General features: G+C 43.6%; 3 protein-coding genes across 3 annotated transcripts; 2 read left to right on the forward strand and 1 right to left on the reverse strand.

Moving 5' to 3' along the window:
- The first annotated feature begins 2341 nt into the window (after positions 1-2341).
- aldh4a1 (aldehyde dehydrogenase 4 family, member A1) lies at positions 2342-9532 on the forward strand. The gene is made up of 15 exons (XM_026349769.1): positions 2342-2509; positions 4580-4673; positions 4754-4846; positions 4942-4989; positions 5077-5232; positions 6116-6265; positions 6441-6515; positions 6599-6786; positions 6908-6981; positions 7364-7560; positions 7906-7953; positions 8036-8188; positions 8341-8462; positions 8691-8809; positions 8911-9532. Exons 1-15 carry the CDS (start codon positions 2469-2471, stop codon positions 9021-9023), a joined length of 1671 nt encoding a protein of 556 aa, XP_026205554.1. The 5' UTR covers positions 2342-2468; the 3' UTR covers positions 9024-9532.
- An 8325-nt stretch (positions 9533-17857) lies between these two features.
- Positions 17858-19202, forward strand: LOC113155260 (achaete-scute homolog 5-like). The gene has a single exon (XM_026349890.1). It carries the CDS (start codon positions 18554-18556, stop codon positions 19076-19078), a length of 525 nt encoding a protein of 174 aa, XP_026205675.1. The 5' UTR covers positions 17858-18553; the 3' UTR covers positions 19079-19202.
- Positions 19203-19739: 537 nt separating this feature from the next.
- LOC113155187 (protein phosphatase 1 regulatory subunit 15B) lies at positions 19740-26504 on the reverse strand. Its single transcript, XM_026349759.1, has 2 exons — positions 23923-26504; positions 19740-22040 (listed from the first exon to the last, which is right to left on the reverse strand). The coding sequence occupies exons 1-2, from the start codon at positions 25762-25764 to the stop codon at positions 21828-21830; spliced, it is 2055 nt and encodes a 684-aa protein (XP_026205544.1). The 5' UTR covers positions 25765-26504; the 3' UTR covers positions 19740-21827.
- Positions 26505-27082: the final 578 nt, after the last annotated feature.

Raw genomic sequence — 27082 nt, forward strand, 5'->3', positions numbered from 1 at the left:
GCCCGGTAGAGCTGTTCGGTACCGTTCGGTAGTGGTGGAGAAACTGAAGCTTTCTGGACCGCTGAACCAGTACGAAGCAGTTGAAAAAGGTTTGGTTTTTTGGAGCATTTAACACAGTCACAAATGGAAACATCTGCAGTCCAATTCTCAATAATAAAAGGAAAGAGACGACCCAGTTAGGCAGAATGAAAGCAGCTGCTCCAGGTGTTATTTTGTTCATTAAATTCTACTATCTACTAACTACTATCTACTATTACCTACTATCTACTATTACCTACTATCTACTATTACCTACTATCTACTATTACTTACTATCTACTATCTATTATTACCTACTACCTACTATCTACTACTATCTACTACTACCTACTATCTACTACCACTCTGAATGAGCAGAACGAGAATATACCTGATAGTACAAACCAGATTCTTCTACTTTGAAAGGTCGATACTATGTCGAGTCGTCTACTTCGAGTGTAACTTCACTACTGTTCTGGACCCGATTAACATAAGGACCAGTTCATGTTTACTGCGGTGGGTGATGGAACTGGCACCTGATTCTGAACCTCTGTGCGACTCCTCGACCCTTCACTCAACAATAAGAAAACCAACGTATGTACAAGTTGACCTCTGACCCTGATTCCTCCAGTAGAAACACAGGAAGAAGAACTAATGTCCTCAAGGGGTTCTTGGTCCTTGGTAAACATTTCCGCGGTGGAAACGGGCCTGTAAACACTTTTTAAAAAACAGTCCAGCTCCAATCGATAAATATCTCCTCAAGTACTGTGAAATGTGCAGGACACAGTTTCCTCTTTGTGAAAGAGTCGGTTTCACAGTTTTCCTTCAGTCAGATCAGGAGGTACAGGCGTAAAACCACGACACCACAAACTGTAACTGCTTAGATCATTCCACAGTCTTGGTGTTGATGTAGTCCTGGTGTGTGGATCAGGTCTACACATCGCTGTCGATTCTCGTCTTCATGAAACCGTTGATCTGAGGTTTAGTGTCCTGGTGCAGTTCAACTTGACGATTTCAGAAACCCAAACGTTCTGGAGAGGAACCAGAACTGCAGGTTCACTGGTGAACGGACGTTTGGCTCCATCTACTGATCACAGTTGATGTGTGCAAGACAGGAAGACAGACAGACAGAAAACTGACAGACAGATAGACAAACAGAAAGATATACAGACAGACAAATTGACAGACGACAGACAGACTGACTGACAAACAGAGAGAGAGACATATCGATAAACAGATAGACAGGCAGATAAACAAACAGAAAGATAGATAGACAGACAGATGAAGAGACAGACAGACTGACTGACTGACAGATAGACAGATAGATAGACTGACAGATCTGTAAACAGACAGACAGATAGACAGATTTATAACAGTCTCCCTGACAGACAGAGAGAGAGACAGACAGATTGATAGATGACAGAATGACTGACTGACTGACAGACAGAGAGACAGATCAATAAACAGATAGACTGACAGACATAGATAGATAAATAGACGACAGTGTAATGTGAAGATCGCCACCTTCCATCCAGGCTCCTCAGGAAAGACCCAACACTTTTGGGGCTCACAACTCAATCAGCACAGTTTAGTGATTATCAATTATTAAAATGTACTGATCGTGATTTGTTGGCGCCTGTGACCTGCTTCTTTTTATCAGGTAACAATTCACCACATTGGGCTGAAAACAAAACTAGACACTCTAGAGGCCCTGAGCCGTAAATGATTTAATGATTTAGTAAACAGGTCTACAGAGTCCAGGTCCTGGGTCAGGTCCTGAATGACTCAGATTAAAGATGCTAAATGACAGTAAAGAGACAAACAGCTGGAGCTGAAATACGAGTTCAAAACAACACACGACTCTTGAATCGAACACAATTGTGTCATTGTTAGTTCAGGGGCCTGAAAAAGAAGCCTGAGTCCACTTCTGAACTCAGAACCCGTTCTGAGAGTCCATCCCAGAGCCCAACACGGGTCAAAGATCAACACGCTTTAGGTCACGTCTCGTTCCAAATGTTCACATCTGCTCTGTGATTGGCTGAACATGTTTCCCTGCTCGCTGATTGGCCAGTCACAGACCCGCCTGCGGAGCGTTCTATTTCTCATGGACGGGGGGGTTAGACAGACATGCTTTGTAAATAAAGTTTCAGATTTTATAAAATTCAAACAAACACCTCGATAATTATCACAACAGGTGTAACACGCTGCTACATCACCGCATCTGACTAATCAGAACATTAAAGTTAATCAATAACCCCCCCTCTCTCGGCCGCCGACCCCCCTGTGATGAGTGAGTCCGGTTCGCCCTGCAGCTGTTCCAGGTTCTCTCCGCTCCTGGATCACAGACTGTCTGATCGCTTATCGATCAGGTATCGATCAGTGCGTCAGGTGTGCGTCAGGTGTGTTAGACGATTTATCGGCTTCACCTGTTCTCAGGCCGTGGTAGGAACATGCTCCGTGTGAGGGCGGCAGTGTGTCGGTCCTGGAGGGGGTAGGTGGTCCCAGAGCTGCACGAGAAGAGATACGAGACTTTACAGCAACTGGCTAATAAGCTAATGACGCTAATGTTAGGCTAATGTTAAGCTACTGTTAGGCTATTAAAGCTAATGTTAGGCTATTTAAGCTAATGTTAAGCTAATGTTAGGCTATTAAAGCTAATGTTAAGCTACTGTTAGGCTATTAAAGCTAATGTTAGGCTATTAAAGCTAATGTTAAGCTAATGTTAGGCTATTAAAGCTAATGTTAGGCTAATGTTAAGCTACTGTTAGGCTATTAAAGCTAATGTTAGGCTATTTAAGCTAATGTTAAGCTAATGTTAGGCTATTAAAGCTACTGTTAGGCTATTAAAGCTAATGTTAGGCTATTTAAGCTAATGTTAAGCTAATGTTAGGCTATTAAAGCTAATGTTAGGCTCATGTTAGGCTAATGTTAAGCTCATGTTAAGCTAATGTTAAGCTAATGTTAGGCTATTAAAGCTAATGTTAGGCTAATGTTAACCAGGTAACTTATTTCTATTTGATCTGCAGCTTCAAACACTGCAGCTGTTCACCTGGTTTATGTAATGGTTCTTCAGGGTACACCTGGACTAGCAACTTGTTAGTTTCATATGATGAACTTGTGAAAGTCTTCAGTCATTCATCTTTCTCTCCATCAGCTGTGCACTCTGATCCATCAGAGCAATAATCGATTAGTGATCAAACCTCACTTATAAAAGTTCACTCTGAGTCTAGAAATGTCTCAGAAATCATTATGATAAAAAATTCCCTATGTAACAGTGAGAAACTGCTTAGTCACAGAACCAGAACCAGCACGTGATTCTGAGAAAGAAAAAACGTCTGCTGGACTGTGACACCTGGAAAAACACCCGGAGCTTCCATATGTTTGTTGCTCTCTGTTGGTGTCCGGCTCCATCAGAGCCAGAAGGAGTACTTTTACTTTTAGTAATTGAGGTATTCTTCAGCTAACACTCTTACTTGAGTAATTGCTGCTATAGGATATAGGATATTTATTTTCGTCTGTTCAGTTTCTTTGTTTCATCTGTTTTTAGTCGTCATGCTTGTTGACCAGCTCTTTGAACTGGATGAACCTGGTGCACAGCTAAAGTTTGGTTGCCCCCTCCCTCCTGCCGACTGTCATCAGCTCAGTGACCTTCAGTTCCCACAGTTTACACAGCTCGAGTTAATCATACGTGGAAAAGATCCTGCTGTTCTTCAGCTGGAACAAGTTCTTTACCAGCACAGAAACCAGTTCAGACTGTAAATGAAAGAGAACTGGTTCCTGATCTGAAGGTTGATCGGTGAACAGATTCAGTTCAGTATTTTTCTCTAATGCAACAAGCTGCAACATATCCCAGCTGGGTCAGACTGGTCGGACTGAAACTGTCCACACACCGGGACATTTTATTCTCTGTTTATGTGATTAAATTGTCTCTGAATAAGTTTCCTGGAGGAAACAAAGTCAAATGTTGTTTTGTAGTTTAGTGTCAGTAACAACTGGTCCTCAGGTCAGTGCAGAGCAGCTCAGTAACATGGACGTGGATCCTGTAAAACCTGATCTGTGCTGACAGTAACTGTAATAATCAGAATAAAAGAAATGGGGAGGGAGAGATTACAACAACAAAGACCAAAGTTTGTTCATCAGTGAAAGATGAAAGGTGAAAGAAACAGCGCTGACGTCAGAAACATAATAACGACTCGCAGCAGGTGAAAATGAGACGACAGAAGATTTTAAAAAGAGATCTTGTGATCCCACCGCCCTGCCGGGAGCAAATCCAGCTCTTTTTGGGATCACTGTGTGGATTGTGTTGAAACGTGAAGAAATATGCAGCTCAGGTTCTTCATGATATTTTTCTCTTTTAGTTTCTGCTACTTCAGACCAGAACAGACAGAAACAACCAAAGAGGATTTATCCCAACATGAATTTATGTCCTGTCACTGATGAGGAGCTGCAGTCTGAGCTCTGGCTGTCGGATGAAGGACTTAGTCTGAGCTGGTTTACCTCGAGCCCCCAGGCAGAGTTTCTGTGGAAGGGGTCTCTGAAGCTGCTGTGTTTATCTTTAAAGGTTTCGAACGTCCCCCTGTGCACCTGTGGACGTGCAGAATGAGCCTGTCCTGGGCTTCACAGAGGGCAGTCCAGAGAGGACGGAGCTGCTGAAGGTGAGAAGCAGTGTGGGGTCCTGAACTCCTGAACTGGGACTCGAGCTTTAGCTCATTGTCTTCATGTGGACTTTGTTTAGGCCTTGGACAGCATGAAAGGGAGGATGGAGGAGATCCCGTGTGTAGTTGGAGACGAACACGTGTGGACGAAAGACATCAGATATCAGCTGTGTGTGAGTCACCGGGGGCTGGGGGGGGTCTCTGATCAGACACTAGTAACATGAAACTTCAGGATTTTCATCTGTCCTCCGTGTGTTTCTCCTCACAGCCGTTCAACCACGCACACAAAGTGGCAAAGTTCTGCTACGCTGACAAGGTGAGTTTGACTTGTTACCTGATGATGTCAGGTGGTCGCTGTAAACACAGTAAGGTTTATTCACCTGCTGATGTCGCTGTGATGCAGGAGCTGATCAACAAAGCTATCCTGGCGTCTGTGGCAGCGAGGAGGGAGTGGGACCTAAAGCCAGTCCAGGACAGAGCCCAGATCCTCTTCAAGGCGGCCGACATCATCAGTGGCCCCAAGAGAGCAGAAATCCTCGCCAAGACCATGATCGGACAGGTACAGAAGAGTTAATAGTTAGTTTATCACACATTCAATTCAATTCAATTTTATTTGTAGAGCGCTTTTTACAATTGACATTGTCACAAAGCAGCTTTACACAACCAAAGAACAGTACATGAACAGTGTATGTGTATGAGTCATAATAATGTGATTGTCCCTGATGAGCAAGCCGAGGGCGACAGTGGCAAGGAAAAACTCCCTGAGAAGGCAACAGGAAGAAACCTTGAGAGGAACCAGACTCAACAGGGAACCCATCCTCATATGGGTGATTACATGCTGTGTAGGCAGCAGTGCAGTATAACAGTTAATGTCTTTAAGGTAATGTGGAGTCCAGTTAGTTATTGCAGGCAGACTTGTTCCATTCCTTGACTATCGAGCGTTGAGTCGAGACCTCCAAGAAACAGCTTCCGACGTCCGCCGAGGCCGGGACCGACATCATAGTAGCTTGTGACCAATCCAGTCTCCAAACGCATCCCAAAGGGCAAACGGTGGATCCAGGCGACGAGATCTCCAGCCAGAAGTTGGGCATCAGGACGAGTCAGACAGGTCCAGAGGGCAAAGGGTGGAATGACGTGTAGCTCGACAGAGAGACAGGAAGAGGGAAAAGAGAGAGGGAGAGGGAAAGAGAGAGAAGAGGAGAGATTGCAGTTAGTTGTATTCACATTCAGCTCAAAGGTCTTGGTCTTGGCACCGGACCATCCTGTGAGAACGTGGAGACTCTTCTAGAAAATAACACGAGGAAAATGATGCAGATGTATTTAAAAAAGACTCGGAGGGAGAAAAGAAAACCTCCTCAGACCCTCAAATGAGGAAAAACTAAACACAAAAACAACCAAACCGTGGATTTGGTGAAGTGTCGATGACCTGGTTTCTGTTCCAGGGTAAGACGGTGATCCAGGCGGAGATCGACGCTGCTGCAGAGCTGATCGACTTCTTCCGATTTAACGCCAAACACGCCATTGAGCTGGAGAAAAAACAGCCGATCGATGCCGGGGGGAGCACCAACACCATGATCTACCGCGGACTGGAGGTAATGTCTCACACTGGTGTTCACGTCTTTTCCTGTGCCGGATGTCAATGAACCTCAGTGATGTGACTAAAATCTGTCTTTGTCTCTAGTTCAGCGTGACCATGATGAATTTGCATCGCTTCTCTCGTCTTTAATGTTGATTAGGGTCCAAAAATGTGTCCGCTTTGTTCCTCAGGGTTTTGTCGCAGCTGTGGCTCCGTTTAACTTCACTGCTATCGGTGGAAACCTGGCAGGTACGCCGGCTGTGATGGTGAGTGACAACATGTTACTGTGACCACAGTAAATAACAAGGGGTGGAGTGTTTGCAACTGTGCAGCTGTTGGTGTGTTGCAGGGGAATGTGGTTCTGTGGAAGCCCAGTGACACAGCCGTGTCTGCGAGCTATGCTGTCTACAGAGTCCTGAGGGAATGTGGTCTGCCCCCAAACATCATCCAGTTTCTCCCGGCCAACGGGCCCGTGTTTGGAGACACCGTCACCTCCTCGGAGCACCTGGCGGGAATCAACTTCACCGGCAGCGTCCCGTAAGCAGCTTCGCAACGCCAGTGTTCCTCCCTTTTATTTCTTTTTCATACACACAAGTTTGTCCACTAACCTGCTGGTCGGTGCACAGACGTGACTTTCATTAACATCGGTTGTTTTCAGAACATTCAAGCATCTTTGGAAACAAGTCGGTCAGAACCTGGACACCTACAGAACCTTCCCCCGACTGGCAGGAGGTGAGCAGCACATCTGAGACACAGTGGGTTCTTCACACATATCCACCCGGTGATGCACAGTAACTCGCAGTATCCATCACAAACGTGGTTTCAAAGGAAAGGTTTGATGTTCTCTCCTTAAAATTTCCACGTCTGATGAAAGGCTGCAGGTCCAAACGTTGTTCTGAAACTGTGACGACGACACAGTTTAGAGTCTCGTATTTCAGCCAAACTTTAGGACAAACTGGATCCAGATCAGTGTTCCAGACTGTGACGAGTGTCAGAAGTTGAAAGTCTGTGAATCACAGATAAAACCAAATAGCAGTTAAAGGTCCTGATAAAGTTATGTTTGATGATTAACTCGGACGTCACAGACTTAACTCTGACTCCTTTCTATTTCCAGAGTGCGGCGGGAAAAACTTCCACTTTGTCCACAGGTCTGCAGACACTCACAGCGTGGTGACGGGGACGATTCGCTCTGCGTTTGAGTACGGAGGTCAGAAGTGTTCTGCCTGCTCCAGGATGTACGTACCAGACAGCATGTGGCCGCAGATCAAACAGGAACTGCTGGACATTCACAGACAAATCAAAGTGGGAGATGTGAGTCCACAGAGAGACGGAGAGACTCAGAGAATTATCTGTAACCAGGAGCAAAGTGATGAGTCACTTCCAGTTTGTTTTTATGTGTTAAACTGTGATTTGAGCAGTAAATTGTGTTAAATAACATCATGTTTGTGAGATCAGAGTCAGAATCTGGAACCACAGAATTTTTGAAATCAAGGCTGGAAAAACAACAAATCATTTCCGGATGATGGACTAATCATCATAGTTGCAGAAAACAATGCTATCGTGCTAACAGTGGTGACTTTGCTGACTGAAGACATGTCAAGGCTTCTGGAACTGGACGTACACTTTGATTAATGAGGTCTTCTCTTCTTTCTTCAGCCTGTTAAAGACTTCGGCACCTTTTTCTCAGCGGTGATCGATGATAAGGTACCGTCGGTCGTTCACGTCCTGTGTTTCTAGCTGTGGATAAAGTTTATCTCTGAAGTCGCTCATTCTGTTTCTCCTGTAGTCGTTCGCTCGGATAAAGAAGTGGCTCGATCACGCCAAGTCTTCTCCAAACCTGAAAATCATCGCTGGAGGGAAGTGTGACGATAAGACGGGCTACTTCGTGGAGCCGACCATCGTCGAGACCACAGACCCGCGAGACGCCATCATGAACGAGGTACAGATGTTGAACGCTACGGTTTTCACTGCAGCAGGATGTGTGTCAGAGTTTTTCAGGTGTGTCTCTATGTAAATGCATCAGGCCTAAACCCAGGTGTACCCAGGTCCACATGTGTTCCCTGTCCCTAACCTGCTGTTCTGTGTTTTCAGGAAATTTTTGGACCTGTTCTGAGCGTCTATGTTTATCCTGAGAACAGCTACAGAGAGGTTCTGCAGCTTATCGACAGCACATCTCCGTACGCTCTCACAGGAGCTGTGTTTGCTCAGGACAGGTACAACGCGCTTGTCCACACACTGGTGGTTCTCTGGGACCTGCAGGGCTCAGGTTTATCAAGTCTCTTTCTTTTTCTGGACTCTTGGTCTGGATGAGAAGTAGAGCGTTTATCCAGACTTGAGATGCAGGTTTACCTGATGCCCTCAGGTTCCTCATCTCTGTTATAGACTCAGACTGTAGAGGAGCTCAGGTGTGCAGATGGTTTTTTGTCTCCTGTTTTTTGCAGGAATGTTCTGGATGAAGCAGCTAAAGTCTTGAGAAACGCTGCAGGAAACTACTACATCAACGATAAGTCCACCGGATCCATCGTAGCTCAGCAGCCGTTTGGTGGTGCCAGAGCTTCAGGTGAGACGTGTTACCTGTACTCCTCTGTCTCCACCTTTCTCCAGCTGGGTTGGCCTGTCTCTGTCTCCACCTGTCCTCACCTGTCCTCTCGTCTTCATCAGGGACCAACGACAAACCCGGAGGTCCACACTACGTCTTGAGGTGGACGTCCCCGCAGGTGGTGAAGCAGACCTATGTCCCCCTCGGAGACTGGAGGTACCCCTACATGGACTGAGTCCTGCTGGTCCGATCAGGGCCCCCTTTCGTCCTTCTGCTGATTCTCTAATCCCGACAGAGTCCCGTCCCTCTGACAGAACCTTTGCACTGAACCTGGACATGAATGTAGGAGGTCGTCTTCCATCCGCAGCCTGGTCGCCTGATCCAGTCTGAGTCCAGCTGCTGCTGCAGGAAAATGTCTGCACACTGATCTGTATCGATCGTCCACATCATGGTCGATTGATGGACCGCGTCCCATTTTTTTAGTCTAAATGGAAAAAATCTGGAAAATAAAAACTAATGAAAGCTGCAGAATCATGAGAATGAAAAGAATCAGTTCAAAGATGATGTTACAGTAAAAACAGTTTTTATGTGAACGAGCTGTAGATGAATTAAACTGAGAGTCGTGAGTTTTACTCCTGGATCTTAACTGTCAATGTTGTTTTAGGTCAATATCAGTGTTTGTGTTTCATAGATTTTCTTTGATTTAACAATTTCATTAAAATACCAGATGATTTAACACCAAAACAGATGTTTTTGATGTGTTTCCTTTTCGTTCTCTGGTAAATAAAGGTTTGCTGCGGTTTAAAGTAGCTGAGTTTCAAGCCCACATGTAGTCTTCCAGTCACATTAAAGCTGTTTAAAGCTCTGATGACAAACTCTGTTTCCTTCCTGCCTCAGCAACTCTGTAAATTCAGAAGCATTAAATTATTATTAAAACTGGTTCTGTTGTTTCCGACCTTTGACCTCTGAAAGAACCTTTATTGCTTATTAAACAACTGTCACTGTTTGGTAATTTATAGAGAAAAAGTCCCTTTGAAAGTACTCCATTGAAGTACTTTTACTCAGGTCGACGCACAAAGTACACGCTCCAAAACATATTTAAAGTAGAAGAACATCTGATAAAACGTGTTTCCTATAATAGACTCAGGTGGAGCTCTTACAGGTCACTCTGTACGAAGGACGAAGGAGGTTTTCTGATAGACAGGAAAAGGCCGTCAAAGAAAAAACATTGTCAGGAATCTTTTTTCAGCTCCAGTCGGCAACAGCAGCTACGTTCACCATTCACAGAACCCGAACATGGACCTGGGCCCAAACCCGGCTCACTAACTTGACACAGGCCTGTTTACCTGGAATCAGATGTGTCCAGTGAAAACGGACAGTTGCAGGTACAAAGCTAGAAATAATCCAATAAAATAACGTCAGGTACAAAATAAAAAATAATCCTATAAAATAACTTCAGGTACAAAATTAAAAATAATCCTATAAAATAACTTCAGTTACAAAACTAGAAACATCAGCACAACAAAATAATGTGACAAGACAGAAGCAGAAAGTGACCTCTGATGGGTCCAACGTGTGAACCCACCATATGGGGTACTGAAGTACATTTGAAGTACTAGATGTAGACAGAAGAAGTTGACATGATGATCTGAACTAAAGAACTCATTGTTCTTTATGGCAGAAAGAGACAGTAGCGGACCTACGCTCCCCTCGTGATCAAAGGGACCACTGTGGAGAGAGTGGGCAGCTTCAAGTCTCTAGGAGTGAACATCTCCGAGGTGGACTGGGATTTCACCAGCAGTCCTGAAGATGTAATGTATGAAGGTTACAATACCAGGGCCCTTCAAATGGCAGCTGCTGAATGCCATTTGAATGCCATCCTGTGCCTGAAGGGGGCACTGTGCAGGTGGAGGTATGCTGATGACGTAATGAAGTTGGTTAGATATGTTAAATATGTGAAAATGTGTCTGCTGTGTTAAGAGTTCATGTTGAAGAACTGGAAACAGGGACATCAACATTAGAAACATGGCCAAAATGTTTTCTTGTCAGTTTTATTGTTTCAAAAAATGTCACCTGACCAGATTGTTGCAACCAGAAAAGAAAACGCCAGGAATCATGAGACAGTTTTGGTGAACTGTCAGGTCAACATCAACTCATAAAAGATACACAAAACAACATAGCTCAACCCAAGGCCTCACTGTGTGTTAACTGCATATAAAAAGAAAGTCAGGGTGGAGACGTCACAGAGTACCAGGGGCTGGTGGACAGTTTGTGGACTGTTTTGGACTAAACCATCTTAAACTCAACATCAGTAAAACAAAGGAGTTGGTGATGGTGGAGGTCGTGTCCGAGTACAAATACCTGGGAGTGTACCTGTACAACAAACTGGACTGGACTAAGAACTCAGCAGCACTGTACAAAAAGGCTCAGAGCTGGATGTACTTTCTGAGGAGACTCAACGTCTGCAGCACCATGCTGAGGATGTTTTATGAGTCTGTGGTTCCAGTGTCATCTTCTATGCTGTGGTCTGCTGGGGCGGCAACATGAAGGTGGCAGAAACCAACAGGCTGAACAAACTACAAGGAGGGCTGGCTCTGTTCTGGGGGTGGAGCTGGACCCTCTACATGTTGTGGCTGAGAGAAGGATGCTGTCCAAACTCCTCTCTATCTTGGACAATCCCTCCCATCCACTGCACAGTGTGTTGGACACAGGAGCACGTTCAGCCAGAGACTGAACCACAGGTGATCCTTTCTACCTGAAACCATTAAACTGCACAACTCCTCCCCCCTCTGTAGGGGATGGGAGAACTGACAATTTATTGTCATATATCTGCTGTCATTCCATCTTGGACTATTATTGACCCATTTTCAATCATCTTAAACATTCTGTGTATATACTGACTTTTCTGTATTTGTGTTGATGTGGATCTTTCCTGGTTGTGGTTCTCTTTCTTTCTGTCTTTGTTTAGAACAACTGTAATGAGGCAAAACAATTTTCCTTTGGGATTAATAAAAAAAAAAGTTTTTTGAATCTTGATTATTCACAGGTTTTCTCTGACAATACTGATTACATGTGTCACTGTAGCCGGAAGCTTTAGAACATATTTCATATTTTTCTGTAGTTTTCTCCACTTGAACCAGTGGGAATGTAGGAACTGTAAGGAGAACAGTAGGAGTGGGAAACACAAGACTCACTCCAGCTTTTTGTGATGACCACACATCAGAAAACTGAGCCCAGTGAATTTATTTACTGGATCATCAGTGATGTCTGCACAGCATTTATCTGACAGCAGTAGTTACTTCTTAAATTTAGGACCCCTGTGGATCAGTTGGTAAAATGGTTGTCCATGAACCCACAAGGATTAATAATATATTCTATTATTATGATTATTAATAATAATGATTTCCCTCCAAACATTTCACACAGAGCCACTTATAGTTTGAGGAGTAAAGTTTAAATACTGCATTAATATTAACGATCTGAACATAAACTACCAGGCACAGACTGGTTATAGATTACAAAAAGAACAACAGAACAACAACAGAGAGCAAGATGTCAATTGACCTGAAAAGAAACTGTCCACTGCCCGGTCAGTTTTATCATGATAACAAACATCAACAAAGCAGCCGTGGGAGACATGAGGCTCTGGACTGGTTCTTCCACAGGTCCTGTGAACCTCAGAGAAGCAGAGCTTCATCCAGATTCTAGTGTCTTCTCTCATTTCGTGGGTCTGCTGCGCGTCAAGTCTCTGCACGCTGACATGTTGCTTTTACCAGATTAAGATCCTCAGTTCATCTTTGATGTTGCACTTAAACAACAGAGGGAACAACACACTCCTGCATGTGCATGCCTTTATTAAAGCACACACACTCTGATAAACCACAACAAATAGATGTGTGTGTGTCTGCAGCAGCTTCCTCCTGCAGGAACACACACAGACAGAGATTAGAGGAGGAAACATCGGATCCAAACACGTTCAGCTGGACGTCACACTGGACCTGAAGCCCGACGTGAACACCACGGAAGTAAAACTAAACTGTCACATGTTCACATTTAACCGGAACCTGAGCCAGACCGTGCTAAACCGAGTCACAGGTTTCCTCAGAAGCTGCTGGATACAGTTTTCCTTCCTGTTTGTCCTGAATAGAAGCTTCTCCATAAACGTCCAGCACATGTTGCTCTGGTCCATGTTTATTTTTAGCAGCTGTAAGAAGCTGACACTGAACCATGACCACACGTGATCTGTGCAAAGAAGTGAACCCTTATCTGAGTGTTCTGACCACAGCGGCGGACTCAGATCAGATATGAAGCAGTTCCAAGACCACATATGGAAACGGACCAGATCAGATATGAAGAAACCTGATTTGGTTTGTTCACAGTGCACAGAAATAAAATCAGACACGAGTCACTTCAGCTGTGATGTGATACTGAGGACAGACTTTAGTCCCCTGCTGACAGATCAGGTGGTTTTTTAAACTAAGCTACTTGTTTCACTGTGTAGGTAAAAAGAGTTTTGGCACAAACACATAATTATTCAGAGATGCTGCCATCGTGCAACTGACGCTGACAACACGGGGCTTAAAATACATGTTTCCATCAATAGAGTCTGGCATGTGTATGTCAGGCGGCTTGTTTTCATTCTCCAGGTGCCGACCGACAACTTCTCCTCAGAGTTAAAAACCAAAAACAGACCCGACGCTCTTGCTGGTCTCAGGTCTTAAAAACAGAGTGACCCCTCTCTACAGCCCGGCGAAATCTCCTAAATGTTTACAACATAGATCAAGTCGACTTTTGAAATAAGTCGGTCTCAAATCACAGGTCCCAAAAAAAAGATGAGTTTCAAGTCAAAAGTAGTCACTAAGGAAAAATAGGTTCAGGTTCAGAGTCTGTAGTGAATTCAACATGTCCAGTTCAAATGTAAAACTAAGGCACATTTTGTTTTAGTCAGCGATTGAACCCGTTTGTCAGTATGACCCTTTAAAAATAGGATATTAAAGAACGAGTGTGGAAACCATGTCTACTGCCTTATCACACAGGTGGTATCAGAGAGTCTGAGACAGCAGCTCAGGTATCAGGTGTGTGTGTGTGTGTGTGTGTGTGTGTAAACAGTCATCAGAGTGTGTTGTGTGATGAGAGGCTGACAGGAAGGGTGTGTGTCGCTGATGCCTTTCATCTGGAAGTACAGGATTTAGGAAGAGGAAACTGCAAACACTCATTTTTACCTGAGTCTGCGCTCTTTGATGTTTCACAACCTCAGGACTCGGAACCCTGAGAGCAGATTTAACCCCCCCCCCCAGTTTGTGTTGTTTTTTTAACAGTTTGTTGTGTGTTTGTGTTGTTTGTTGTGTGTTTGTGTTGTTTTTTTAACAGTTTGTTGTGTGTTTGTGTTGTTTGTTGTGTGTTTGTGTTGTTTTTTTAACAGTTTGTTGTGTGTTTGTGTTGTTTGTTGTGTGTTTGTGTTGTTTGTTGTGTGTTTGTGTTGTTTTTTAACAGTTTGTTGTGTGTTTGTGTTGTTTGTTGTGTGTTTGTGTTGTTTTTTAACAGTTTGTTGTGTGTTTGTGTTGTTTTTTAACAGTTTGTTGTGTGTTTGTGTTGTTTTTTAACAGTTTGTTGTGTGTTTGTGTTGTTTGTTGTGTGTTTGTGTTGTTTGTTGTCTGTTGTTTTTTAACAGTTTGTTGTTTGTTGTGTGTTTGTGTTGTTTTTTAACTGTTTGTTGTGTGTTTGTGTTGTTTGTTTGTGTTGTTTGTTTGTGTTGTTTGTGTTGTTTGTTGTGTGTTTGTGTTGTTTTTTTAACAGTTTGTTGTGTGTTTGTGTTGTTTGTTGTGTGTTTGTGTGTTTGTGTTGTTTGTTGTGTGTTTGTGTTGTTTTTTTAACAGTTTGTTGTGTGTTTGTGTTGTTTTTTTAACAGTTTGTTGTGTGTTTGTGTTGTTTTTTAACAGTTTGTTGTGTGTTTGTGTTGTTTTTTAACAGTTTGTTGTGTGTTTGTGTTGTTTTTTAACAGTTTGTTGTGTGTTTGTGTTGTTTGTTGTGTGTTTGTGTTGTTTGTTGTGTGTTGTTTTTTAACAGTTTGTTGTGTGTTTGTGTTGTTTGTGTTGTTTTTTAACTGTTTGTTGTGTCTTTGTGTTGTTTGTTTGTGTTGTTTGTGTTGTTTGTTGTGTGTTTGTGTTGTTTTTTTAACAGTTTGTTGTGTGTTTGTGTTGTTTGTTGTGTGTTGTTTTTTAACAGTTTGTTGTGTGTTTGTGTTGTTTGTTGTGTGTTTGTGTTGTTTTTTTTAACAGTTTGTTGTGTGTTTGTGTTGTTTTTTAACAGTTTGTTGTGTGTTTGTGTTGTTTTTTAACAGTTTGTTGTGTGTTTGTTTTGTTTGTTGTGTGATGTTTTTTAACAGTTTGTTGTGTGTTTGTGTTGTTTGTTGTGTGTTTGTGTTGTTTTTTAACTGTTTGTTGTGTGTTTGTGTTGTTTGTTGTGTGTTTGTGTTGTTTGTTGTGTGTTTGTGTTGTTTGTTGTGTGTTGTTTTTTAACAGTTTGTTGTGTGTTTGTGTTGTTTGTTGTGTGTTTGTGTGTTTGTGTTGTTTGTTGTGTGTTTGTGTGTTTGTGTTGTTTGTTGTGTGTTTGTGTTGTTTTTTTTTTAACAGTTTGTTGTGTGTTTGTGTTGTTTTTTAACAGTTTGTTGTGTGTTTGTGTTGTTTTTTTTAACAGTTTGTTGTGTGTTTGTGTTGTTTCTTTAACACTTTGTGTTGTTTTTTAACAGTTTGTTGTGTGTTTGTGTTGTTTTTTAACAGTTTGTTGTGTGTTTGTGTTGTTTGTTGTGTGTTTGTGTTGTTTTTTTAACAGTTTGTTGTGTGTTTGTGTTGTTTTATAACAGTTTGTTGTGTGTTTGTGTTGGTTTTTTAACAGTTTGTTGTGTGTTTGTGTTGTTTTTTAACAGTTTGTTGTGTGTTTGTGTTGTTTGTTGTGTGTTTGTGTTGTTTTTTTAACAGTTTGTTGTGTGTTTGTGTTGTTTGTTGTGTGTTTGTGTTGTTTTTTAACAGTTTGTTGTGTGTTTGTGGTTGTTTTTTAACAGTTTGTTGTGTGTTTGTGTTGTTTTTTAACAGTTTGTTGTGTGTTTGTGTTGTTTTTTAACAGTTTGTTGTGTGTTTGTGTTGTTTGTTGTGTGTTTGTGTTGTTTTTTTAACAGTTTGTTGTGTGTTTGTGTTGTTTGTTGTGTGTTTGTGTTGTTTTTTTAACAGTTTGTTGTGTGCTTGTGTTTCCTACTCATTTCTTGTTTTGTTTTTGGTTCTGATTTTAAATCAAGTTTATTAAATATTAAGTGTTTAAGTGTTTAACACACACTTGCGTGATTTGAAATACTTGTTTACCTCCACTTAGGTACATTTAGTCAGGACTAAGAAGGTGCGGTGTTGATGAACAGTACAGGACAATTTATGGTCTGTGATGTCTCCACCTGGGCACCCAGGTAAAAACCGAGTACATGAATGTATGTATGGAACACTTCATGAACTATAAGGACTTCACCAGAAATGCAGAAAGTAAGGGATTAAAAGCCTCCTGCCACTAAAACTGACCAGTTTCTGTAGAGTTCCAACAGTTAAATTTACTTTGTTATGATTTTATCATGTCTCTTCAGGTAAAGTGCCCCCTCCTCCTCCTCCTGCTTTTACACTGATAAATTATGTTTGAGTGTTTTGTTAACATCAGTTAGTTGGTCTGTGTCTGTCCCGCTGGTGACGCTCGCTTCACGTTAAAAATGTGAAGGTTAAGAAATCCATCACCAAATGTCATATTTAATATTCCTGAGACTTGATGCTGTCTGTCTGTGCACTTCTCTCATTACCTGGGGTCCCATCACACACCTGGGAGGCGGAGCTTTAGCAGGTAACAGCAGGTAAATCCTGAGCTTTTCATTGTGCAGCTTCAGTCAGAGTCAGAGGAGGAGACGCTGCAGCTGCATCAGAAGGTGAGACAAAGACAAACAGCTTGTATTACCTTTGTACTTCTTACAGACAGTTTGTCCTGTACATAAATCGAAGTCAATACTAAAGTAAAACTCTAAGTACTTGGCTACTATTAGAAATATCACCTCAAACTCAAGTTCTTAACTTAAGAGATCCTCTTACATCCTGATCAGCGAATAGAGTTTGGTTAAAACGTTTGAACAGACATAAGAACACAGACTCTAACTAACTCACTAACACAACATAAGGGTCCATCTCATATATCATATATGTATATAATATTCATCTCTACACGTCAGCCTGTGTGCGCTTCAGTGTTCCCACCGTTTACGCTGCACAGTGGAGCTCTGTAAAACTGGTGCACTTTGATCTAACAGAGTAGAACCGGACTCAGTGTACTTCAGTTAATACTGATAGAGTTTATCTGAGTGTGTAGATGTATCAGATAGTAGTGGTGGAAGAAGTAGTCACATTGTTTACTTAAATAAAAGTAAGTGTAGAAATACTCTCAGTCAACATATTACTTCCTCTTTACACTGAATGTCTCAATCACATCAGTAAATATTATCGATTCTAATTATTGATCATTAATGTGTCGCTTTATTCTAATATTACATTTACATGTATTCATCTAGCAGACGCTTTTACCCAATGCGACTTACAAGTAGGGTACACTGGTAGGCAGGGTGAGCATGAGGAGGTCTCGCCTAAGGACCCCTACTGGGGTGAATATTATAACTAATTACAATTTTCTTTACTTTAAATGCTGCTGAGTAGTTTGTTTCCCCCCAGGATCAATAAAGTCTGATGGTTCTACTGTGTTTAGTTTGATTAATGTGAATCTGAAAAGTAACCAGAGATAAGCAGTGACTAAAAGTACATTAGACACGCAGTGAAGTTCAAGTGTGCAGAACATAATAAATGTACTTAGTTACTTTCTACCACCGGCGCCCACGACAGAATAACGACAACAGACAGACGACAGAACTCTTCATCATCTTCCTTTGCACTTAAAAAACAAAAACTTTTCTACTCTTTCATTCTCACATCTCTTAAAACAGAAACACTTCTTTAAATATCACTTTGATGTTGTTTCTTCTTGACTTAGATTCTGTTTTCTTGCCTTGTTCCTCACTTGTAAGTCGCGTTGGATAAAAGCTAAATGACTAAATGTAAATGTAATAAAAACGTAACGTTGACTGTTGCTCTCTGCTCAAACCGAGCTACATGATGTACGTTTACGTCCCCTCGGTCAGATTTCAGAGGAAGACTGGACGTCACAAAGAATATTCAACAAGCAGCATCAGTATTTCCAGCAGCCCGGCTGTGACCCAGCAGAACGTGTTCCTCAACCAGTTTACCACTCAGGACAAAATCAGAAACGAACCCCAGTCTGGAACGAACCGTTCTCATGCCTGTTGTCACTGATATCAACAGCGTGGACAAGATACTATGAACACCTGGTTCAGAACCACCTGGACCTGTTATAGAAACGCCTGAACTAAGTCTTTACGTCTCGTCCACCTGCGGCTGAACTAGAAAACTGTAGACCTGGTCTAAAGGACGAGGAAAAGGCGTCTGCATGTTTTAGTGCATGTCTATTGTGTTTTGGGGGGGGACACTGAACAGATTCTGGTGGTTCTGATCCGACTGAACTGGACCTAGCGTCTCAGGTTGTGTGTTTTTCCTCCACAGGTCAGCAGGACTCCGAGTGTCGAGTGATGATGAAGCTTCCCTGAGGTCACTGGGCTCTTTAGAGGACTGGTTCTGTTTAGACCAGGACACCCGTTCAGGCGTCGTCAGTCCAGGTCACATGATGAGCTCCACCTTCTCTGCTCAAATCATCGACCAGCGTTTCCGTCTGTCTCCCTCTTCTGGACTCTCCGAGGGAGACCGCAGCATCTCTCAGCACCCAGACTCTCGGTCCGGCTCTGTCCCTTTTGTCCTCTACCCCCCGACCATGGATCCTGCCGGCTTTGGCCTGTACAAAGGTCCTCTGAGGGGCCCTGGCCCCGGGCTCCTGCCCTACCTGACTCCCTTCCACCACCACGGACACTTCAGCGTCTACGAGTGTTCGTTCGAGCCGGCGTTCATCCAGAAACGAAACGAGCGGGAGCGTCAGAGGGTGAAGTGCGTAAACCAGGGCTACGCCAAACTGAGGGACCACCTGCCGGGTCAGAGCGCCGACAAGAGGCTCAGCAAGGTGGAGACGCTGAGGGCCGCCATCAGCTACATCAAATACCTGCAGGGACTGGTGGAGCTGGAGGACGCGAGGGCACCCAAAACCTCATGTCCTGGACGGGACCGTGGAGAAGAGTCTGGGGGGTTCACATGTTAAACGCACACTCAGTCTTCATGTTGCACCAGCTGACATGCCCACAGAGGGTCCACCCAAACCAGGGGGTGGGGGGGGCCCTTCGGGTGCTCTGTGAGCCCCCTGAAACTGAGGTAGAACCTGATTCTCTTCTTTCTGCAGAGTCAGTCCAGAAACCACAAACCAAAGACAGACTCTCAGTCAGTTCAGGGGACATGTGGGGGTGCTCTGTGAGCCCCCTGAAACTGAGGTAGAACCTGATTCTCTTCTATTCAGCAGAGTCAGTCCAGAACCACAAACCAAAGACAGACTCTCAGTTCAGTCAGGGGACATGTGGACGGTCAAAGTGGTTTTTTGTCTTTGATTAATCACGAAGACATCGGTTCCTAAAGCCGGTCCAGTGAGACTGATGGGGACTAGTCCACAGTGTCTGTTCAGTAAAATTCCCTGCAGAGCTGAAGTGAAGGAAAGAAAAGACGTCAGCATTAAAAAGGCTGCAGCCGTTTTTAAATGAACTGAAAACCGTCATTTAAAAATGAATTCTGTAGTAAATCAGAGGATTTGTCTCTTTAAAACTATTGAATGACTTCATCTCAGACATTTTCAGACCTGGAGACACAGATTCATTCAATATTCATGTCAATAATAGAAACTGTTGAGCAGAAAAAGCAGATGACCCAGTGTGTGATCATTAAATATTGATTTTATTTGAATATTTCTCATATTTAGTTTGTGAGGAATTGAAGCAGAATGAGTTACCCACCAAACGAAGCATTAGAAAAATAAAAAGCTTTGTTTCACTAAAATTACACCAAACTCCTTCAGATTTTGAACTAAAATCGTGGCGTTCCCGTCGACTGCATTTAATTCAACACTGTGAGGTGATTCATCTGTTGTTAACATTAAACATGGGGGAGACACTTTCTCTCTCTGACTCGGCTGCTGTGGGGGAGAGGATCATGCAAATACTTTACACTGGAAACATCTGGCTGGGAACCCCCCTCTGATTCAGAGTCTGTTGAACTGAACATCCTGCACTTGTGACCACATTAAAGGAAAAGTCTGCTGAATTTTCAGCCTGTGGAGCCTCAATGTTTAACTGACAGACAAATATTAATACGCAGGACTCGAGACTTCGTCCAAGACAAAAACAAAGATCACGTCTGTGATGAGATCACCTCTGATTTAAAGAACATTTTAAGGTTATTGTGCAGATGATTTAAACCAAATCAAGCTGATTCCAGTTTCAGTCCAACAGTCAGCAGCTCAGAGAGTTCATCAATTAAAGGGAATTTTATTTGAATACACAGTGATACTACCATCATACTGACCAGAAGCAGAATACTCTGAGTAATGATTATTAGTAATTAGTCTGAGCAGTTACAAGGAACATTTTTACCTTAACTTGTGACAATCACCCAGATTCCTCCTCCTGTCAGACTGTAACACGTCAGAAATCTTTGGCTTTTAGGACTAAAACGAAAATGCAAACCAAATGTGAAACTGGATTCTTCAGGTTTTACTTCAGTGTGGGGGGGTTGTTTGACTTTTCAGACAGGAGCTGCCGTTTCCATCAAAAACAAACAAATCAATTAACAAAGCTCACTGAGTTTCACGTCAGTCGATCAATCAGACTCAACAATTCAGGATTTTAATCTTTAGTTTTAAACAAAAACTACTGAAGATGACGAGTTTCTGATTTTTTTTTTTTTGTCCTCTGATTCATTCGTAATAAAAATACGGTTTTTGGGCATAAAAACAAACACTAGAAAAACATTTTGGGGCTTTGCAGGTTATTATTCCAATTTTTCACCATTTTCTAAAACTGGAGACCAAACGACAGCCTCAGCTCGATTCATTTCGATTTTTTTATTGTTTGTCAGTTTTGGGGTATGACGTCCTGGTAATCATGCTTATAATTAATGTTATCAGCAGCTCATTCGTGGATCACAGGCTGGAAACAGATCACTGAAGTAACGAGCAAATTAATGATCTTAATTTCAGATCAGAAGACAAAGTGTTGAGATGGTCAGTGAAGACGACGGCAGATAAAACCGAGAGCTCAGACATCCAGGGTTCTGTCTTTGAGTCAAAGCTTCTTAAAACTGAAAATTTCTCTGCCCAGCTGATAGAAGGTTTAAGGACAAACCACACTTTCAATAATCAACTGACGGTTAATTCTACTTTTACATTTCTTAAATATTTTTGCTTAAAGATGTGTGGAAACTTCTGAAATGTCAATAAAAGATTTTGATGATTCTTTCTTCTTGTTGTAACCTGCTTCTGATTTTTAATGAGAACAGCAGCTTGTGTCTGTTTCAGATGGAAACTGTAAAACTGACAATAACTGAGGTGCAGAGAAGATACTGAAACGGGCAACAGGAGACATCACTCTGTCTCCAGGAATAATAAATAAAGACCAACTCCACCACGACACAGTGACGGCTTCTCCACCAACTGGTTTCTCTCACAGTGAAGCCACACATTCAGCCCCTCACACCACAAACACCTTCACAACACTCACCGATCAGGTTTTACTATGATGCCCTGAATCTTCTGAATTAATTGACTGAGTCCAAAGAGACAAAGCTGCAGAAACAAACGCATATGGACTCAGTTTGAGGCTGACCCACTTCAGAAAGAGGACTAGAGTCAGTCAGTTAAGAGTTCAGCAGTTCAATCAGTCCACCTGCTGCCTCAGTCTCTGAAGTGTGAACAGATTTCCCCGATCATGTCTTGTCCTGGATGTAGAGGATGTGCGCTCCGCCCTTTCTCAGGCGTCCTGGACATAGAGGACCATGAGGCGGCGGTACACCAGGTTGCGGTGCTGCGGCTGAAGGCAGTAGGCGATGCTCTGCTCCACCTCCTGGCAGCGCCGTAGGAATCGGCAGCGGTCACGGGCCAGCTCCTCCCAGGGACCCCGCCGGTCCTCCTCCTCCTCGCCACAGCTGGCAAAGAACTCCTCCACATCATCACAGAAACGAACCTGGGGAGAAGAAGAGTCTGAGTCCTGGTGGATCACACCTGAATAACCTCAGGAACAGTTTGAAGAACTAGTGACTGACTTTAACAAACTGAGGCTGAAACTGAGCTTCAAGTTAGAATCAGTGAAACTATGCTAAGTCTTAACTCATCCAACATCATTTGTCTTAAAAAAAAAAAAAAAAAAAAAAATCCACGTGCAGTAATGTTAAAGTGGTCTGATTTTCTACTGAAAATACTCAGCCAAAAGGAATTAAAAGGAGAAAATGGTGATAAAAAGCAAGTTCACTTTTTCAGTTCTAGCAAAGTTGAAATATAGAATGTAATAAAAAGAAAATATTCCAGTAAAGTAAAAGTCCCTCAAATGTGTACTTCTTAAGTACAGTAGCTGAGTAGATGTATCTGCCAACATGAGTACTAAGAGATAAGACAGGAGAAGTAGTGCTGACTGTCAGAAATATTCGATTTTCATTCCAGTTTAAACTAAAGCGTTACTGTCGCTGCATGTTTCACCAAGTTAAAAATATAAATAAATTCTAACCTGCTAATCTACAATAAAACAGAGCAGGTCACAGAGCAGTGGTTGGTGTTAGAAGACAACAGCAGAACCAAGCTGCTGGAGACAGACGCTGTATTTTAACTTCACTGTCTGATAAAACTAACCAAACAGGTTCATGACAGCAGCTGTGATGTCAACATGAGAAGGCTTCTCCTCAACATCCCTATCCTGTGTTTTAAACGTGGTAAAAGGTGATATAACCAAGAGGTTTCAGTTTGGTCTCATTTCACTGACAATCACACTGTGTCTACGTAAAGTCTCTAACCTGTAACATAAACATTAATGAGAGGGAAATCCATCAGAACTCATATGTAACCCAGAATCCTTCAGCTCTACTCCAAGTGAAGTCCTGCATGTTTCAGTTCTAGTCCACAAGTTTCATCAGGTGCAAAGCTGCAGTAAAACGAGACACTGTAAAACCACAGACAAGGTACAAAAACCCACAGGGAGGAAAAGGGAGGCTCCATTTCCAAATCAGGATACACCTGATCACATTACTATTCCTCACCCTCAAGCAACCAGGTTACTCTGAGAAATCAGATAACAAGTAATCAGGGAGCAAGTTTAACACGTGCATGCTTTCATTAATATACGGTGAGAGCTCTTACAGGTCACTTTGTGTTAGTGTCAGATTTAATTGGACTTTGGCCAGTCTGTTCCCAGTTACACATATCCATGGCAGAGAAACCAGAGAAACCTAGAGGAGATCAGGAATCTGTAATTACATGAAAAAGAAACCACCTTTGTTGATATTATCGTCTCCTGTCCTAAGTACAGCGTCTCGCTGCCCAACCCCACGGCTAATGCTTAAAAGTATGACTGTAATGTGACGCTTGGGAAAAATGTTTTCTACGCAACTGTTCAAAAGTGAAACTATGTCATCACATCTTCTGTGATGTGGGGAAACAACTAGTTGATTATTGATTAGTCAGCTGACAGAACATATGAAATGGATCAGTTATTTGTCATAGCTTCCCTGGTGTATCAGTTTTGGACTTTTGGTTGGACAAAACGGGACATAAAGACATCACTGACACTAAATGATTAGTCGCCTAATTATTCAGCAGGTTAACCAGGAGGATCTCTAGAATGACTTGACCTCTCAGCGCTCAGAGGATCCAGTGTTTCAGAATAAACATTTTCTTTCTATGACTGATACGTGAATTAAATGCCACCATAACAACCTTTTTCATATTTCAATGCTTTTCAAGTTCAAGTCCAGTGTTACCTGTGTTTCATCTGTCCTGAACAAACACTCTTCTCCAAAAATTGTGTCTGGTTACTGATCAGACAGAGAGAATAGCAGAAGAAGAGGGAACAAACTGACCTTTTTGGTTGGAGCAAAGCTCTGGGTGGTGGAGGGGCCAGGTGAATGCTCCGAGAAGCCGCTGTCCAGCCTCTCCTCAGCTTCCATCTTCCTGTACTCAGGTGGAGAGACTGCCTTATGGTGGGGGGAGTGAGGGGGAGTTTGGGAAGCTTTCTTGGACCTGCATTTGGCCCTGGGAGCAGCCTCGGAGGGCCCTCGAGTCCTGAGTGGCCCCTGGAAGTTCAATGGACTGTAAGGGTCTGAGGAGCAGGTGAAGGAGGTCCACAGGCGAAGGCTTTCAGCTTCGTCCACCTCGCTGGCTGAGGTTGAGTCATCCCAGACATCTAGGGTGCAGGGAGGGGAGGAGGAGGCCATGAGCTGAGGGGAGGAGGCGGGGGTAGACTGAGCAGAGGATGGTGTTGTGGAGGAGGTGGGGATGGTCCTGGGTGGGGAGCTGCTGGTATGCAGCCGGGCAGTGAAGTTTCGGGGGTTGTACGGGTCCACACTTTGGCACAATGAGCTCCAAAGGCGCTCAGCCTCTGTGTCTGCCTCACTGTCCGAGTCTGAGTCTGAGTCTTCATCTTCATCAGTTGACTCAGACAAGTCAGATGAGCCCTCGCTGTCAAAACCATCATCATCTCCCTCGTCGTCGCTGGACTCCCTGTCTGACTGGCTGCTGTCATCGTCGCTGCAGGGACAGCCGATGATGAAGGCGATGGCCTTGTTCTGGCACTGGGGGATGGAGATCGCCAACTGCCCCGCAGGCTGAGCCTCCTGACTGGCTATTGGTTCTCCCTGCATCCCCTCTTCCTCTTCCACCTTCTCTGATGTAGATCCTCTCTGCTCAGAAGCTTCTTGCGCCATCTCAGTCTGTAAGCTGGTTTTGATCTCTTCACCTGAGCCCTTCACTACAGACAGGTGAATTATCTGTTCCTCTTCCAGACTGGAGTAACCATTGTCCTGATCTGGGGTCAGAAGAGCCACCTCGCTGCAGGTGGTGGCAGCTCCTGAACTGCACAGGCGGTCACTGATTTTGAGCCGGTGGTCTGGTGGTGACCCCTCGCTGTTCTGGACTACGTGAAGGCCTCCATTATTAGGTGGCTGGTCTTTGTGTTGAGTCAGTCCAGTGTTTTCTCCCAATGTCGATTCCCTGTCGCTGCTCTGGACAAACACAGCGGTTGTTTCTGCAGCTTTTGTCTCTGGTGGTTGAGGACAAAGCTGGTCTGTCACCATCCCCTCCTCAGCCCAGGAGAACTCTGACAACAACCCGCTCTGTGATCTCTCTTCGCCTCCCCAGAAGCTGCCCCACCACGTTCTGGTTTTACCACCTGGCCCCCAGTCCTTTCCCACTGTGGGTTTTATTTCCTGAGATGAGCTCCATACAACATGACTGAGCAAAGTCCTGAAAGAAGAAAAATGTCCTGTCCGGTTTAGGTTCACTTCCTCTGAACTTTGAATCCCTAGTTCCCGCAGAGAGTCTGCGGTCAGCCACGGCACAGAGCTGCCGGGCCTGGGCTCCAGCAGGCCGGCGGCTCCGACGTTGTGCTGACACTGTAGGTAGGTCAAGGGTGGAGCCGGCACCATGTCGTCCAGACGGCTTAAAAACTCACGGTCTTCGTCAACAAAACTGGCTTCACACTCTCCACTGATCCACTCTCCTCTCTCAGACAGAGCCGGGTTTCGGCCTCGGCCCGTCACATATTTCTGCAGAAACGACAGCGCGGGCCTGGACACCACGGAGAGGAGGCCGATCCACGAGCTTTCCTGACTGTCGAGCGCGGCAGAGACGACTCCTTGCCCGGTGGGAGAGGGCGGCTTCGGCCCGCCGGACAAATGTCCCTCATTTCTCCTATTTCTGAACATTTTCCTTAAATCGAAAGGGTGAAAATAAAGTTTCAGACATGAACTGAGCCTCAGACAAAAACTCAGTCGTTAGTGATTCGTTTCCAATTTGACAGCTGTCAAAGTGCTGCGGCCACAGTCCACGTTAACAGGAGCGATAATTAACGCTTTCCATTTGAACACTTGGAGTCTTTTTGGAAGTGAAACATCCTTTTTACACTGACTCACACATGTTATCCATATTACCACAACCAGAGGAAACCCAGGAAATATCGTCCGTGACCCCGGCGAGCTTCGCGGCGTTGGCGCTTTGCTGAGAATGGTGGTTGGACTTCTTTCTTGTGGTGAATTTGGTAAAAACAGAAGCGGAGCTGGATGAGAAAGTAAAACCAAACAGAGGCAGGGGAAGATCCAGGTCTGAAGATGACAGAAGAGCCATTTTGTCTGATTTAATCTCCGAGGAAAGGCGGCGGCGGCTGGATGTCTTCGCTCAGCGGTAGCCGGTGGAGCTAGTGGGTTAGCTTAGCATTAGCAGTTAGCCTGACGGTTAGTTAACTACAAAGCGACGAAATATCTAAAATATTCACTCAGAACGCAGTTTATTATCTTCTTTGTCCAGATTAAGCAGTTTTCGCTCCTCACTGTGTTAATACTGTTTCGGTTTATCTATTAAAATAAAGATTTAACCGCCGAGTCGTTTCCGCCTGTGTCCACTTAGAGATTTCATCAGAAAGTTAAGGGACCGTCAGCGGTGAGCCGTCCTCTCTTTAACGTCAAGGCCGCGGCCAGGGAGCGTCGCGGTGTTACTCCGACGGAGGGAGCGTGGTGCAGCAGAAACGTGTGGTCCTACAGTTACATAAGGAAAAGTGCACGGTCTCTGTGTCTGCACTACTGCTCTTACATAACCAGTACTGCAGTCCAAGATCTGTGTGTGCAGATCGGTGCTGCTGCCACGTGTTTATCAGCCCCAGGCTCCCACATGGTCCCTCATTAGAGGGAGAGCAGAGGCTGCAGGGAAATCAGCCCTATTTCTAAACTAGTGGAAATTAATCAAATCATTAATTTATCCAGGACAAAAGAACTGGGGGCCATGATGTCAAATCATCAGCCTCTGTGGTTTCAACTGTGATAAGTAAAAATCTGAACTGAACTGAACTAAATTAAATTTTAGTTTTGTGAGTTCAGATTTACAAAGTGTATTTTAAAGACTAGTGAACTCAATGCTGTTGATAACATGGATATTTAAGCCTTGTCCAGATTATCAGAGAGAAAAATGGCAACCTGGTTTCTGAACATTCACAAACTGAACCTTTAGTTAGTAGAAAAAAAATAGTATTTT

The sequence above is a fragment of the Anabas testudineus genome, chromosome 5 (assembly GCF_900324465.2).
Source record: "Anabas testudineus chromosome 5, fAnaTes1.2, whole genome shotgun sequence".
NCBI lineage: Eukaryota > Metazoa > Chordata > Actinopteri > Anabantiformes > Anabantidae > Anabas > Anabas testudineus.

Coding starts and splice junctions, on each gene's coding strand:
- aldh4a1 (XM_026349769.1), top strand. CDS start 2,469: ATGCTCCGTGTGAGGGCGGCAGTGTGTCGGTCCTGGAGGGG. Junction 4,847..4,941: donor ACATCAGATATCAGCTGTGT/GTGAGTCACCGG, acceptor TTCTCCTCACAG/CCGTTCAACCACGCACACAA. Junction 8,810..8,910: donor TGGTGGTGCCAGAGCTTCAG/GTGAGACGTGTT, acceptor CGTCTTCATCAG/GGACCAACGACAAACCCGGA.
- LOC113155260 (XM_026349890.1), top strand. CDS start 18,554: ATGATGAGCTCCACCTTCTCTGCTCAAATCATCGACCAGCGTTTCCGT.
- LOC113155187 (XM_026349759.1), bottom strand. CDS start 25,764: ATGTTCAGAAATAGGAGAAATGAGGGACATTTGTCCGGCGGGCCGAAG. Junction 22,041..23,922: donor GCTTTGCTCCAACCAAAAAG/GTCAGTTTGTTC, acceptor TCTTCTCCCCAG/GTTCGTTTCTGTGATGATGT.